Source organism: Sceloporus occidentalis, unplaced genomic scaffold (genome assembly GCF_023333645.1).
Source record: "Sceloporus occidentalis isolate IW3139 unplaced genomic scaffold, rSceOcc1.0.p SCAF_5, whole genome shotgun sequence".
NCBI lineage: Eukaryota > Metazoa > Chordata > Lepidosauria > Squamata > Phrynosomatidae > Sceloporus > Sceloporus occidentalis.
This window is the reverse complement of record NW_028316985.1, coordinates 75051568-75068577: the sequence shown is the minus strand read 5'-3', so window position 1 is coordinate 75068577 and position 17010 is coordinate 75051568. Positions and strand designations below refer to the sequence as shown.

Below are 17010 nucleotides of genomic sequence, written 5' to 3'. Positions count from 1 at the left end.
GTGTTCCCTGCACTTCCTAAACTAGCTAGTCAGCCTGGTTCTGTGGTCCATGTTATCCCATCCATCATTGCAAGTGACTATTGGGGAAACTCTGAAGTGACTACTGCCAATTCTTGCCATTATCTCCATGTATTAGTATCTCCAGGCAGATCATATGAAGCATTGTTCAGTTTGTTTTGTTTTTTAAAATAATTTTTTATTGAATCAAGTTAAGAACAGCATACATATAACATTGTTAAGACAGACATAAAAACTAAACATTAAACATAAACCATGGAAACTTGCATATATTTCCCACCACCCCATTACACTAAAGACTACCAAGCATAGACAAGCGCACTAACATAATATAAAACATTTAAATAAAACTAGACTTCCTTGTCTTGGATTTCTTTCTTGTGATAAGCCACTAATATATACATACTTTCTGAAGTTGTCATTCACAATTCCATTGTTCCGTCATGTCAGATTTTAATAACAACAGTTATTCAGTTTTAAAGAAATAGTCATGTGAGTCTGTTGCAACATAAAAAGGAAAAGGAGTGGGAGAGAAGGATTGCAGCAACACCTTTAAGACTAATGGATTTATTTCAGCTTGATTCTATGGATTTTGATCCATCTTTTCAGGTGCATTGATGGAATAAAGTAACAAGTATTTAAGCCCAGATCGCCACACATGCTTACATGCCTCTAGCTTTCACCCATAATACACTACCAAATCAATTATTTACAGTCAAGCCCTCTGGTACAACTGCAGTTGCTCAGACTCACAAGACAGAGATTCAAAGTCCATAGTTTTGCAGCAAGCTTTTAACAGTCACTCACTGAGAAACAAGTGAACAATTAGAACTGATACCTCGACACAATCTACTGTAAGACAGACCAGTAACAGAAAATGACAGATAAATTAGTTTTCATCTACAGCTACCAGCTGAAAATACTCAAATTCATTATAACCAATTCTGGACAATAATATTCTGGGTGTTAGGTCTTTACTTGCCTATAGACTATCCCCTGTAAATAGATTCTCACAGGACCTGCAGCAGGACATAAAACAATGATGGAAATACAGGGGCAAGACCAACTTTATCCCTGCATCTCACAAGCTCTGGGTGTTAGGTCTTTACTTGCCTATAGACTATCCCCTGTAAATAGATTCTCACAGGACCTGCAGCAGGATATATAACAATGATGGAAATACAGGGGCAAGACCAACTTTATCCCTGCATCTCACAAGCTCTGGGTGTTAGGTCTTTACTTGTCTATAGACTATCCCCTGTAAATAGATTCTCACAGGACCTGCAGCAGGACATATAACAATGATGGAAATACAGGGGCAAGACCAACTTTATCCCTGCATCTATACTGGCAGCAAAATTACAGGTACTAATCTTGTCACCCACACTATCAAGGCTGTGCTCATCCAATGCCTCTCTACATTGGACAAACAGAGAATTTTAGCCTTTCCGGACACTCAATTTCTGATTTACAAGTCAGAATAAAACAATTCAAAGGAATATTGGAACAAGAAACAACAACTGGATATATTCACAAATCCCAACCCATTAGTAGAGGTAGGAAGAAAGAAAAGGGCTTATTGGCACACTACATACATGAATATATGGACTTAGATCAGTTACACATGTAACAAGGGACTAGGCATTTGAGTAAGCAGATCTTACTCCTTTCACAAATCAGACCAGCTGCTTGACAAACCTGTATTGTTTCACACATCTCTTTGAAAGATTATGGCTACAGTCACAATTTGCATCTTCCTGTATCCTATTAACCCTATCCTATTCCCACAACTGTGTGCCTGTACTTAAATACCTGTGGATTTAGTATTACTCCATCAGTGCATCTGAGGAAGTCAGTTGAAATCCCTGTAAGATCATAGTGAAATAAATTACTTGAGTCTTAATGATGCTGCTAGATTCCTTACCTGCTTTTCATTTGTTAAGGGTTTGTTGAGTTTCTAAATACTTGCACTTTATGTGTGTGCATAAATGCTTCCAAGTTGTGCAAATACATAAATACATCATGTTTTCAATACATACCCTTTTTATTTTAGAAATAAAGTGCCTGTGATAGGCTTGGTCTAGTTTAATTACCAAATTTATTAGGAATTACTCTTGACATTCTCAGGAGGGGGGCTGTTAGAAACAGTAAACATTAGTATGCCAAAACCAGACAGATTAATTTTGGACTGTTTTTTCCTCTCCTTTTCAAGAAGACAAATTAGCAGATGCCTAAGAGGCTTTTTAGAACCATACTGTATATACATATTGAAATAATGGGAATTATGTTGAGCAATAGGTCAGTCACAAAAGACAGTGTTGGTGTTTTCTCTTTGCCACAATAACTGATGTTTCTCCATGCGTTTCCCTCTCTCCCTCCCAGAATGGGATTATGTCTGGATTGATGCAAATGCTCCTGCTGAAGGTCTCTGCACATATCACAGAACAACTTGGGATGGCTCCTGGAGGGGAGTTCAGAGAGGCTTTCAAAGAGGTGAGGGTTTTAAAAAATCATTTCTACATGTTTTCTTGAGTTAGAAATGCTAAGTGAAATGGAGAAACCAAATAACTAAAGAGCCTGGCATGGTACTTCACTCCTTCATATTCTTTATGCCAATTTCTACTGTCAAAGAAAAGTAGAAAAAGAAGGGCGGGATATAAATAGCATAAATAAATAATTAATAAAAAATAAATAATTGATTTTTTTTAAAAAAATTGGAACTCCCTTCTTCAACTTTCAGATATTAACTAATCACAGTAAGACATGTCTTTTGTAACCACTATGGTGACTTCAGACAGATAAGAAATTTGTTTAAGCACAACCACAAAGGAGCAGGTAATCACAATGTGTATAAATGCATGCATGTACACCCACACCCCAAATACAAAAAGACAAGAAGCTGAATCAGTAGAACCCAAGAAACAGATAAAAGAGACAGTTTTCTTAACAAAAGATAGTGATGCAGTATTTAAAAAGTCAGCATTTCTTTATTCCTTGTAGTTTCTGTTGCTTTAGTCTCTGTGTTGTGGTTTTTCTGTTTTAATGAAGTATTTGATATATCACATGTCTTGACTCCTACTAGAATAGATTTGTTGTTGTTACACTTAGGGGAGATAGTTGTTACTGTACTATAGTTATAACTCAAAACTGCTAAAAACCTCAGCAAAATCTATTCAAATGGTACACCAAGCCACTTCCCCAATGTATTCTTTCCCAACCCTTCCCAATGCAGTCTTAGCTGTATACCAAAGAAGAGGCTGATGTCATTCCAATGAAGATTGTCTTACTAGTTTGTGAAATGAAATGCAAAGGAAATAAATTGCTTTCAAAAGATACAGAGAAAACAATTGTGGCAAGCAGAAAGGGATGAACTGATGGTGGCATGTCTTTGATTCATAGCTGTGACACAAATAAGAGGAATAGGTGCAGTAGGATTGAGAAAAGTGAAAGAGTACTCTGTCTGCAGTTCAAAACTGGTGGTGATCCTAGGAGAATCAGAAGCTGGTAGTAACCCCAAACTCATTACTTGGGACAGATCTGAACAGCAGAAAAATGCTGGTGTTGAGTACAGGAGAACAGAGGCTGATTTTATACTCTCCAACTGTCCCAGTTTGGCAGGGACAATCAGTAATCATCCACTGCACCACGTTTTCTGCTTTAAAAATATCCCAGTTTCTCTCTTCTCCTCTCACTTTACCTTTTTGTCCACAGCTTACTTTAAGTGCTGCAAACTGAGTTCAAAATACAAAAGTAATTTGTGATCACTTAACACAATGGGAGGAGAGGAGTGGAGTCTTGCCCTTTCCAATAGGCTTAGAGTCTTAGACAAAAGCAAACCACTGCAGGTTATCCTAACTTTTGTGTTCTTCCTTGTTAATAACTTTTGCCATTTTGACCACACTGTGATGTTGCTTGGCCATATATGTCCCTGTTCTGACCTGTCAAATACTGGAAGGTATGTGATATATCGAGGCAGTTATCAATTTGAGTGAAAAACATATCACAAAATAAAAGGAAGTGAGAGGCGACTTCCATGATACAAGATGAAGAGTTTCTTTTAGATTAGTATCTGAGGAAGGAATATAGTAGGTGACTGACTATTTGCGATTTCTTTGGAGTGAGGTTGCCTCCTTTCTAGAGTGATGGAAGAGTGAAGTTCTAGCAATGGTGGCAGCGGCTGCTGCTGCATTCATAATATTCTAGCAGTGGGTTACAGTGTTTCCTGAGAAGTGCCTTAAGGATTCTCTTTGCCAATATAATAAAAATAGCATGTACCCTAAAAGCACTAGATCCTATCTGATTTTGGTGACTAAGCAGGTCAGCCTTGGTTAATACGTGGATGGGAGACTGCCAACGATTACCAGATGTTTTAGGTTATATTTTGAAGAAAGGGACTGGCAAAACCACCTCTGAGTATTCCTTGCCTAAGAAATTCATGGGGTCACTGTAAGTCAACAGACAACTTGAGGGCACATACACACACAGCATGTGACTTTGTTAGATACGAGCTGTATAAAGAGTTTTCAGAGGTTCTGTGGCTCCTTCTGCACTGTAGAAATAATGCAGTTTGATATCACTTTAACTGCCATAGCTAAGTGCTGTAGAATTCTGGGGTTTGTAGTTTTGTGAGATACTTAGCCTTCTCTGTCAAAGAGCTTTGATTTCACTACAAATTCTAGGATTCCATAGCATTGCACCATATCACTTAAAATGGTGGTAGATTATTTCTGCTGTGCACAGCATAGACTGTGCAGATGCAGTCTATGTCTGCTGAACAGAGAGCAGGAAATGCTTGTCCAGTGCATACTAAAAAAAGAAATACCGGTGTCTACTTAATGTCCCATTCTGACCTTGCTAATCATTGAAATCCCCTTTGCGGGCAAAGTGGAGACTTCTTTGAAACGTGGAATTAGGGAAACCTTCAGAATGGCAGAGCAAAGCAGTATACCTCTCTCCCAAAAGCTCTTTTGAAGTTTGTTGCTTTTTTAAAAAAAAAGAAAAACAGAACCTTTACTTGTTTATAAATTGTTTAATTTTTTTGTTAACCGCTTTTCCTATGATCAAAGCAGTGTACAATATCGTTAAAAACAAACATTAAGAACAATTAAATATCCACATCTAAATACATATTAAAAGAAGTGAATTGAAACAAGATTAAAAACATATTATAACACATAATAAACGATTAAACCATGAATTACTATTTATCAAGACAACGGGGGGGAGATAGTCTCAGACGGAATTGGGAGGGTAGGCTTGTAGAGAGAATAGGATGCATAAATTAGCCACAGCATGATTGGCAGAAACAAAATTGCATCCTTGATTGATTCCTATTGTTCTTCTCCTCTCCACCACACACTTAAAGATGCACAAACATAAAATAGAGTGATTTTAAATTAACAGAATAAACAAAGAAAGCATTTAGTGTACCAAAACTATGTTATAACTATCTTAAGAGTATTTATTTTAAACCATATAAAAGTAGAAACAGATGGAGAGGAGGTAACCATCGCTGAGTAAGTTGAGAGTAGTAAGTTTCCTTCAAGTTATTGAAATGGTTTATGATTTCTCATGAGTCTTCTATAGAAGCTATTTTTAAGAATTAAAACACAAGAAGCATATCTTTACTGATAACTGCAATAGAAAATGAAAATATTGTGTATATACCACGACATATAGGCTCTTACTTTTTTGTTGTATGTAACACTCATTAATGGATAATGGGCATATTCTCTTACAGGCTAGCCGAGTACCTTTTTGCAAGTTTCATCTTGGGGACAGACCAATCCCAGTCACCTTCAAGAGAGCCATTGCTGCACTTTCTTTCTGGCAAAAAGTCAAGCTTGCCTGGGGCCTCTGTTTTCTCTCTGATCCAATCAGGTTAGAAATGGGCAGATCTTTGGCAATATGGGACGTTCAAACCTGTGGCATCTCTGAGCCCTGGGGTGTATTTGCTAAATGTGTCGGCATGCATTTTTAATGCCAGTGATGGCATTTAGGCTACAACAAAATGTAGTAACAAAAGTATAGGCAGCAGATTTAGTAACAGATTGCAAAACATGTTCAAGTGCATAGACTGTGTAGAATAGATAAATACTAGTCCATTCCTAATATGAAGTAATGCAGCAAAATAATGTTTCAGGGAGTCAGTCTGAATTTAAAGGCTACCACAGAGGCATTGCTTTGGATATAGATTTAGTTGTACAAAATAGACCAATTAAAATTAGAGCTGAATATTTGTTGCAAAGTGTAAATCATGTCTCTGAGTGCTATAGAGTTCTGTCTTCAGCTGTTGTGAAAGTGACAAATATGAATATGTGACTTGGCCCCTACTGCATTTCTGGCTGCAGCCCTGGTGAATTTTACAATTGGCTTTTTCTTGTTTCTTGATCATTATCTTAGGTAAGCAAACCAGGTGCATGCTGATAGGATTGTGTGTGTCAGTAATGAGTCGGATCAGAGTGTTATATAGCTGGTAGTAGAACAGTTTGTAAAACGAAGCCTAGTTGACTTATTAAGGAAATGTGCTTCTTGTGCTGCTGCATATTTTGGCAGCATTAAGAACTGAATTGCAGCAAGTGCAACACAGCCATAACAGCAAAGCCAAGGCAAACCTCTCCCCAAGGAAACAAAATGTTATAATTAGAATTAATTTTCTATGGTTTTTACTCATCCACACATCCCACTCACTGTTTGCATATAGCAATATAACAAACTGGTTTATTTTTCTTCCATTTGCGCTTGGTAACAGAAATGTCTGCCAAGTTCATTTATAGCTATGTTTCTTCAAGCAGCTACAGACACATCTGACTATATTTTTAAAACTACAAATGGAAGAAAATTGAATTCCTTGGAAGATAGATTTCCAAACCACTAAATGTATGGAATGCACACAGCACCTTTAGTGCATACAGTTTTTAAAATCTTCTGTTTGTTTTTCCTCTTCCTGCTGTTTCTCTTGTGAGCGCTCTTTTTGCAAACTTTGGAGTGCTAACCATGCACGGAAGTGCTCAACAAATTCAATGTTTATTACTGTGCATTCATGCCATAGTTAAAGAATATTTTCTTGCCTATAACCTTCATGACTTGTTGTATTGCATGCTATCTTAAATTGTAAGAATCTTTGGGGAAAGAAAGACAGATTTCCAATGAGTAGTGAGTGACAAAATTCCAATATGCATTTTTCCCTTTTGTCTCCAGTGTAGCACATAGCATTAGGAAAAAGTCTTGTACCAGTTCTGTGGACATTTCTTCATAATATTAGTTGCTATGGGGATATATGGTGGTACAGAAATCTAGCTGTTGTAAACTTTCCCCTCTTCTCTGTACCCTGTGAGCTGCCCTGCCCAAAACTGACACACTTTCCCCTATGTCTTATATTTAATTAGAAAAAAATTACTTGATCATTTATTATTTTTTAAAGATTCAAATAGCTAGGTCCCCAGTGTTTTTATACTTCCTTTCATCTTGGCAAACAGAGTATTGACATTGTCACTTTTTCACCCAGTAAAGATGATGTAGAGAAATGTAAACAAAAGGATTTACTGGAGCAAATGATGGCAGAGATGATTGGAGAATTTCCCGACCTCCATCGAACAATTGTTTCTGAAAGAGATATCTACTTGACCTATATGCTGAAGCAAGCAGCAAAGCGAACAGAACTACCTCGTGCTTCTGAAGGTATGTCAGTGTGTATGATCAGAGCATACGCTTCTCAACTCTCTTGCCTCTCAGGAAATCTTTAGATAACTAGAGGTATGGTTGTTTATGTACACATTCTGCAGTGAAAAACTGTCACGCATTGTGTAACTAGAATAAAGATGTTAGTTTAAACCTTAAAAAGAATAAAAAAGAAAACAAAGAGTGAAGCAACAGATGGCAAAGTGAAGGATCTTGGTGACAGCTTTTAAAAACTTGAAAGCTTTTTTGGTTATGATAATCACATCTTTGGAACTCGCATCCCAAAAGGGCTCACCAGGCATGCTCTCTAGGGTTTTGGGGGTTTTGTTTTTGCGGTTTTGTCATTAGGCTTTATGCTGCAATCCTATGTATGTTTCCTCAGAAATAAGATACATTTGGGCTAAATACAGTTGTAGGTTCTAATTAGAGCAGAGCTCTTGAATCATTGAGGCTTTACTAAGGTAATACCACCATAGTCTCCTTGGTTCAAGGGGCCTATTTAGTGGGGGCTAGCAGTTGGATTTAGTGCACTGTGGCCAGTGGAGCTTACTCTTTAGTTCAGAGGTGGGCAGCTATGGGAGGGCTAGGGAACCACATTACCCAAACATGATGGAATTGCCTTCCACACAAGTCATTTTGGGGCATTTTGGTGCAAACAACATTTTACCCTTGGAGTGCCCAAGGGCCACAGAAACAACTATGGGGGCAAATGCAGGCCACAGACTGTAGTTTGTCCACCCCTGCTCTAGTTAGTGTGTTTTAGAACTTACAGGTTCAGAGGTTTTTTTTAATTATTATTTGGTAAGGTTCTAGCCATTCATTTACATCACTTTTAGTCTCCTGTGATTTCAAGTATTAAAGATTTAATGAGTCCTTTTTGTTTAATATGCTCTTCCACTGAGAGCCCTTGCCAAAAGGTGCCCTAAGAATACAGTGGACCCTTGTTATAAACTGGGGTTTGGTTCCAAGATCCTCCATGGATAACAAAATCCATGGATTCTCAAGTCCCATTAAATATAATGACATAGCAAAATGGTGTCCCTTATAAAAAAAAATGGAAAATCAAGGCTTGATATTTGAAATTTATACTTTTTTTTTAACGTTTTCAAACCGTGGATGCTTGAATCCGTGTATAAAAAATCCATGTATAAGAAGGGCTGACTGTATACAGTAACTAAATAGATAACATGGTCTTGCATGCTTTGGCTTCCCTATTTTAGCTGAACCTAGAAGATGTGTCCCTTCTGTTGTGGTTGGAGTGGTTGGAATGGGCCACGTGCCTGGGATAGAAAAGAACTGGAACACTGACTTGAACATCCAGGAAATAATGAGGTAATTATCTCTATGGTAGGTTTATTATTTCAGTTATAAGCTATAATGTCTGCACATAACCTAGAGGGCAGAAGAAAAAACTAATGGAGAGGTACAGAGCTAGGCTCTAGTGATTCTAAAATAGTCTTTGTTAAAGTGAAAGTACAGTCGCCCCTCCTAACTCAAGGATCTGAGATATCTGAATATCCTTGGAGGGGCAACCTTTGCTATTTTCAATGGTGCACACATGGGGGCCGCACACACAGGGGTGCACTCTATTCAAGCTTATGGGGCTTGAATATGTGTGAGCCTCTGTTTTTGCCGGAGGTCCGAAACAGATCCCCCGCTAAAATGGAGGGCCAACTGTATTTTCTAGGAAATGAATATATAGAGGAAAACTTATTGTAGCATTATCAACATGAAACATATGACAGGAAGCAGTGATTACATGAACAGAGATCTGGAGATTTTTTTTATTTTCGTTTGGCTGTACAAATGCATAATGCAAAGTGGGGTGAGGGGGATACATAACACTGAATCAGGAAAATAGTGAAAATATTCATAAATATTAACCATCCTATTTCAAAATTATAAAGATATGTAAACTGTCTGTTTACAAGTGTGTGTGTGTGTGTGTGTGTGTGTGTGTGTGTGTGTGTAAAATCATTATTGAATATTATAATATGAATGGTGGAAAGAAAAAAAGTTCATATTCAGAGATTGTTGTTGTATGCCTTCAAGTCACTTCCAGTTTATGGCAAACTTAAGATGAACCTATCACAGAAAAGCCTTTGTTCAGAAAAGCCTTTTTTTTACCTTCCTCTGAGGATGAATGAAATGTGACATGTCCAAGGTCGCCCAGTGGGTTTCCATGGTTGAGTGGGGATCCAAACCTTGGTCTCCAGAGTCATAGTTCAGTGCTCAAACTACCACACCATTCTGGCTCGCAGATATTGGATATTGGAGAATAAACCAAGCTGAAATACTTCCAAATTCCTTTTCTTAAATCAAAAACTCTCTAGAATAAAATTTCAAAAATTGAATCCATTATAAATATAAATCCTACGATATATAACAAATGAATTGTTAATTCATATCCCAATCTGTATCATTTTTCCATGTACAGTAATTAAGGATGCAAATTACCTTAAACTCAGTGGGTCTTAATTCTGGATAGACATTGTGCCAAGGCTGTGCTACCAAGATTACCTAATAATACCAATATGGTGCTATTGAGTGTCAAAATGGGGCAAAATGACACCAGTGAATGTGGAGGGCTGACTGTATATCTCTTATCACTGTTGGGTGGTAAACTTCTTTTTCCCTCTTCCTTATTTCAGTGTGCCTCCTCCATCAGCTACCAGCAAGATCATCAAGCTTGTTATAAAGGGTACTCTATTTGGACTAGTGGGTTATGGCTGCTATCAGGTGGGACAAAGGACAGTTCGGTTTATTCTCTCTCTGCCCATCGCACAGAACTATCTTCAGAAACTGGCAGATATAAAACCTCAGCCTTGAATTGGAAGATTCTCCAGTGTATTGGGGCAAAATGCAACATGGATAAAAGCAGGCGGGGGTGGGGGGAATGGCTGTGTTTGTGTCCCATGGTCTCACCTGATGCTGTGTTACCGCATAACCAATGGATTGACAGTAAAGGCTACACCAGCTACAACCTAACTGAATGAGCATTCACCGACCAACCTGATTAAAGGTATGGCATAAAAATTTATGCCAGTATAAGGTACCTAAGGTATGTACACATATATATTATACAATTATGTGTATATAGCATATTTATAAAAATTATGATAGTGTACACAATCAACATGGAATCTCGGGCATGATCCACTGGAGACTTCTATTATGCAAGTGCCATTGAAAGGAATCAAACTTGTTAAGAGGCTGCTGTTCTTCAGTTCACTGAAGCTTGCACAAAAGAAAACTTGCTTGTGAATTGGGTCCAGAGCAGAGCTTGGAAATGTAGCCTATTTTGGACTACAACTTATAGAATCCCCCAGCTAGCATGGCTAGTGGTCAGGCACATTGGAAGATTCTGGAACTTGTGGTTCAAAAATTACTTTTCAAGCTCTGGTGAAGAGGAGCAATATGGTAGTTGTGTTCCTATTAGAAAGCACAGTGGCTCCCAAAGCTATGTGTGTTTTCAGTATAAATAATAGCAAGCTATCCTTCCTGGTGCCAAGCACCTATAAAATTACTTAGGAGGACCTCTTCTTACTGGAAGACTTTTATACATAGTGGCTTTTTTTGTAAAACAAAACAAAAACAATACAATAATAACTGCAGATGCTTTTGAAATATCAAATGTGCTAGCTATTGTTGATCAACCTCTATCTCTTTCAAGCCTTATTGACTACAAAATAAAGAAGTTGCCTTTTCCACTGGACCCAGTGGATATGATCCAGCCTTGCTTAAACACCCTAATCATCCATTTTGATGGAAAGCCTATCCCTTTCATTCAAAACTGTTTTATCGTGGCTGGGTCATTCCATTTGGTTTTCTGGCCTCCTTAAAAGGCCTCCTTAAGAAGTTCAGCTGCAATCTCTCTCCTTTTCTATTTTCTTTTCCATTGCTGCTGGGTAATTATGTTTACAGAACACACAGTTCCTTGAATTAATTGTGTTCAAATTGTTAAGCCAATTCCTATTGGCAGGAAGTTTAGTACCAGAAAATTATTGAAAGGCTAGCTCTTCTTTCAGCCTGGTGTTCTCCAGAGGTGTTGGACTGCAACTCCCATTGCCATAGCAGCTATGCTTACTGGTTTTATTGGAAATCCAGGTTCACTACATCTGAAAGACACCAAGTTGTAGAAGGCTGCTGTAGATCTTTTGACTCCTCTTCTTTGGGGGAAAATAAATATGGAACTGATGCAAAATGTAGTATTTACCCTTAATTTCTTGGATGCCATGTGAGCTATTTATCACAGTTCTAGTTGAATGTAATAAAATACTGATTTAAAAATAAGTGGAATGTTACTCTAACAGAAATCAGTTATTATTTTTAAACCTTCTGGATTTTTTGTGTGTAGCATTATTTTACAATTGTTCCAACTTTTTAAAACATCTACATTTATTTTTAAAAAACGTTTTGTCTTGTATCTTTTGTAGACATTTATATACCCTTACAGTTGCTTTCGAGTGTGTATTACTTGATGCCATGCCTACCAAATACCAATATCATAAAAATCATGACGTTTACACCATTCTGTAAAAGTATCTTGCCTGCTACTGTATTTTTTATACAAACGCACATTGCCTGAAGAAAATGCAATTTCTAACCTTAATCTTCTTTTCCCTACTCTTCCTTCAGGAAGATGCAATATGGGCACTGATCTCAGTAAGATCCACAGCCTGAATGCATATTTAACCATTAGTGGAGCAGTAGATGTTCCAAAGCCATTGTGCAAAAGATAAATGCCATGACAGTGTCATTTGAAATGCTCATGTGCACGTTTTGTTTTGTTTTTTAAATTGCTAGGAACAGTCTAGTACAAGTAAGTACCCTTGGTTCCCACTGAAAAACCTGCAGATTGTATCTGGTTTTGGTTCTTACCTTTAAAGAGGTGGTAGATTTGATCTCATACTGGTAATAATGCAGTAACATAGCTTAGGAAAGTTCCAAGTAATGATCTGAATGGGACATATGATGGATTCCAGTCAAAAATTTATTGACAGCTATTTCAAATTAGTTGTAGTGACTATTTCATCCCACCAAGGCTGAATGGACTGTGCACCCTGACATACTGTGGTTTGAGTGTGCTGAAGTTAGATCTTTGGAGGGGGGACCTGGTGTTGCCATTTAATAACATTTTGAGTCTCCTCTGGAATTCTAGTCACCGAATGACATTAATATGTTTTTGAAGTGGTAGAGTAACTGCAAATCCTGTGCGGGAAAATACATTTACACATATAGTCGATGGCAAACTAGGTTACCTGCTTGCTCACTTATGACGTGATGACAGAGGGTCAGTTTTTCATGGTAAAATTCCACCCAAGATGCAAAGGGGGAGTAAAGGACCATATGTAAACAATTCTTTAGTAGTTGGGAATTACCCAACAGATTTATCTTTTAAAAAAATTAAACTGGTAGAGTCTCTCCTTACTAAATCTCTAGGTCAGAATTTATTTTTGTTCTTATGCTAACAGAATCTGACTTCCACCAAGGGATCCAGGAATCATCTTCTTCTGTCCTACAGAAAATTGCTCTGGATAGTCGCTTAGCTCTCCAGAGGGGTGTGTGTGTGTATGTAGGGAAATGATCTCATCTTCCTGGATCTGCTTTCAACTACTCAGTTTGATCTTGGGCCTAAGAGTTAAAAAATAGATCAGTGCTTTACTCCTTTAAACCCCCTTATATCCTTGAGTATAAATTTAGCCATGGGATAGTGAGGCTATCAAACTTAATATCTTACCAAAACATATCACAAACCTGTTAATTAATTTCTATCTTGTACCTTTGAGTAGATTATGTTTGCTTTAAAGTATTAATACTTGGGTAAATTCTACAGGGGATTAAAAGGCAAATAGCAAATAAGTGAGCCTTAAACTTGAATGGACTAATGTTAAATGAGGGACGGAAAGTACAATTGTGCTCTGTGTATTTCCACATGCCAAAAAAGGACAATAATAAAATAGCTACATGCAGGCATTTCATCTTTTCCAATGGTCTCTGTGTTGTTTTTTCCCCAAAAGTGTGTAAGGTGTGCCTCTGGATCACAATGCACTGCAAAAATACATATGACGATATGCTCAGATTAAGAGTAATCCTCATGCATGAACCTAGGTAATGAGGAAATCAAAATAAAGGATTTCCCATACTTTGGATGAAACATCGATCAGATTGGAGACTGCAGTCAAATCAGAAGATTAGGATTGGGAAGGACAGCTATGAAAGAACTAGACAAGATCCTAAAGTGTAAACATATACAAATGAGCACTAAAGTTAGAATTGTCCAAGCCATGTATGAATGTGAGAGCTGGGCAGAGAAGAAAGCAGATAGGAAGACAATTTATTCATTTGAGATGGTGTGCTGAAGAAGAGTGCTGAGGATATTGTAGATGACCAAAAAGATAAATAGCCTGAACTCTCTTGGAAGCCAAGAGATTCCACCTCAACATTAGGAGGAACTTCCTGACAGCAAGGGCTGTTCGACAGTGGAACACACTCCCTCGGAGTGTAGTGGAGTCTCCTTCCTTGGAGGTCTTTAAGCAGAGGCTGGATGGCCATCTGTTGGGGATGCTTTGATTTGGATTTCCTGCATGGCAGGGGGTTGGACTGGATGGCCCTTGCGGTCTCTTCCAACTCTATGATTCTATGACTAAACTGAGTTTGTCATACTTGAGCCACATCATGAGAAGGCACAACTCATTAGAAAAGACAATGCTGGTGGGAAGGTAGAAGGCAGTAGAAAAAGAGGAAGACCACAGACCAGATGGATCATGGAGACCATGGAGACCACAGGCGTGAGCCTACAAGACCTGAGCAGATAGGGGGTCTTGGGGATGTCTCATTCACAGGATCGCCATGAGTCGAGGTCAACTTGAAGGCAGCTATCAACAAGTCCAACACTCAAACCACTACACCATGTTCTAGCTTAAAGGATGAAACTGCACTGCAGAAATAATAAATTTTGTGACCACTTTAACTGCTATGCTACATTACTTCTTCAGTACAGATTCTGCCAAAATTGAATGAACTAGACCACAGTCTCATCTTACTGAATCTCCGGAAGAATGGTGATCTATAATGGTGGAGTATGTGAAAAAGAGAAAGCAAAATCAAGGCAATAACAAGCAAGCAAACAATATTTGCAAGAAACTTTTATAATTTTCTATAAAATTCATCTGCTTTTGTCCATAATTACTAACTATGCAAAGTTCAGTGAACTTAAAGATGAAATACATATCACTTTATATAGCGTAGGATACAGTGAGAAAATGCCACCATTTAGAAATTAGCATATAAATCTGTAGTCAGTGGTACTCAATATGATTAGCTATGATACACATAGCTACCTTTGGAGAGGCAGGATATAAACATCATCATCATCATCATTATTTATTACCTGTGTCAGAGGTCCTACACAGAAACACAGAAAAAAGTCAGGTCTTGGTGAGGAATTGCAATAGAGAAAGTACCAAAGGTACCAAAAACAAAAACATGCAGGATTGTATACCAGAATAATGTATTCAAATCATATACAATGTATAGAATATTATAATCAAAACATATATACAATATAGAACATACAAAACATATACCTAATATATAGAATAATACTGTATAGTCAAAACAAATATACAATGCAATGGATTTCTGGATAGTATGTTTCAACCAAAAGGGTTGTCTTCAGAGTACAGAAAATATTTTCAGCAACCAGTTCTAAGAGCAAACGAATATATCAATGATACATAAATCTCCCCTAATCTCTTAACAGGAGCAATATTACCACAAGCAAAGCTACTTCATAAATAACCCAGTGTTAGAATAACGTAAAAACAAACAAACAAACATGTAATTAGCACAGTATTTAAATTATAAGAAAACACCTGCAAAATAAAGAGAAAAAAAGAAAAACTAACCAAGCTTGGATGTTGTACTTCATATATGCAAATAATGCAAACAGGAGAACAGTACTGACCAGTTAATAAAGGCAGAGCCCAGAAGAGCAAGCAGGCAGAATAAATTCTGGGCTTGTCTTTACCTACTGATCAGTATTGTTCTCTTCCCATATTTATTTATTACATTTATTTATATCCTGCCCTTCTCCCAGGACCAGGACTCAGGTCAGTTTACAACATTAAAAACAGTACAATTAAAAAGGTACAATAATAATACATTAAAATAATATTAAACGACTACAATAAAATAAAAGATTAAAATGTAAGTTTGTCAGCCATCATGTAACATTTTTTTTTATCCACATGAGCAAGACATACATACAGTAAAATTAATTACATTAAAACAATATAGCATCCCAGGGCGTTCTTTAAAAGTTTCCTGGTTTGAATGCCTGTTTGAAAAGGAAGGTTTTCGCCTATTGGCAGAAGGCCATCAAAGAAAAGGCCATTCTGGTCTCCCTGGGCAGGGAGTTCCAGAGTCTAGGGACAGCTACAGAAAAGGCCCTCTCTCATGTCCCCACCATCATGTTTGTGGTTGTGGTGGGATGGAGACAAGGGCCTCCCCTGAGGATCCCAAAGCCCCATCCGGCTCATAGAGGGAGATACAGTCTGCCAAATATCTTGGACTCGAGCCATATAGAGTTTTAAAGGTCATCGTATATAAAGAAAATATTGCTACTGTTAAATGATTAGGAGAAGAGTATGCATCATTGAGGTAAAGCAGTGGTCCCCAACCTTTTCTATGCCCCACACCCATAGGAAATGTTTGGTTAATGTTCGCACCCCCCTACAAAACGAATATCACATCCGAAGATTAAAAAGTCTTAATTTCTCATTTTTACATCACAAATTGAACCGCGTACAATTCTGTGGGTGAACAAACTGAACTTTAAAAAATCACAAGTGTTTTACTCTGCATAAAATGCTAATCCCCATCGAGCAATTGGACTCTAATTTATTCAGAAGAAATGGTAAAGTATTGTAAATTGTAAAATTCTGTCCTTTTGATTAAATAAACAGTGAAACTACTGTGAAATCGAAGACTTTCATGGCTGGCAGGAATAAACTCTTCTAGAACATGGCCACATAGCCCGAAAAACACAAAATGATCGACTTTTCTCTTGACCCTATGTGACCTGAAAATATGCTCCAGGGGGTTTATCCAAGGCTGAGTTTGTGGATGCTCTCTTCTGATCCTGCTGCCAAAAGCAGTGGAACAAGAGCATTGTACTGGATATACCATAATAAATCACGAAGGCGGGATACAAACCACCGCTTTGCGGCGGTCTCCCACTGGTGCCATTTGCTCTGTGCGAGAGCTGCAGCAGCCAAACCGCGCGGCTCCCGCGCGGAGCAAAAAAGA

General features: G+C 37.8%; 1 protein-coding gene across 1 annotated transcript in view; it reads left to right on the top strand.

Moving 5' to 3' along the window:
- The window catches only part of TRABD (TraB domain containing), a 39719-nt gene extending 26053 nt beyond the window's left edge, over window positions 1–13666 (top strand). The window contains exons 6-10 of the mRNA XM_089524421.1: window positions 2401–2511; window positions 5759–5898; window positions 7526–7698; window positions 8919–9030; window positions 10350–13666. Of these exons, the coding sequence (XP_089380547.1) occupies window positions 2401–2511; window positions 5759–5898; window positions 7526–7698; window positions 8919–9030; window positions 10350–10527 (714 nt within the window). The 3' untranslated portion in view covers window positions 10528–13666. The remainder of the gene's footprint in view (window positions 1–2400; window positions 2512–5758; window positions 5899–7525; window positions 7699–8918; window positions 9031–10349) is intronic.
- The last annotated feature ends 3344 nt before the right edge of the window (window positions 13667–17010 follow it).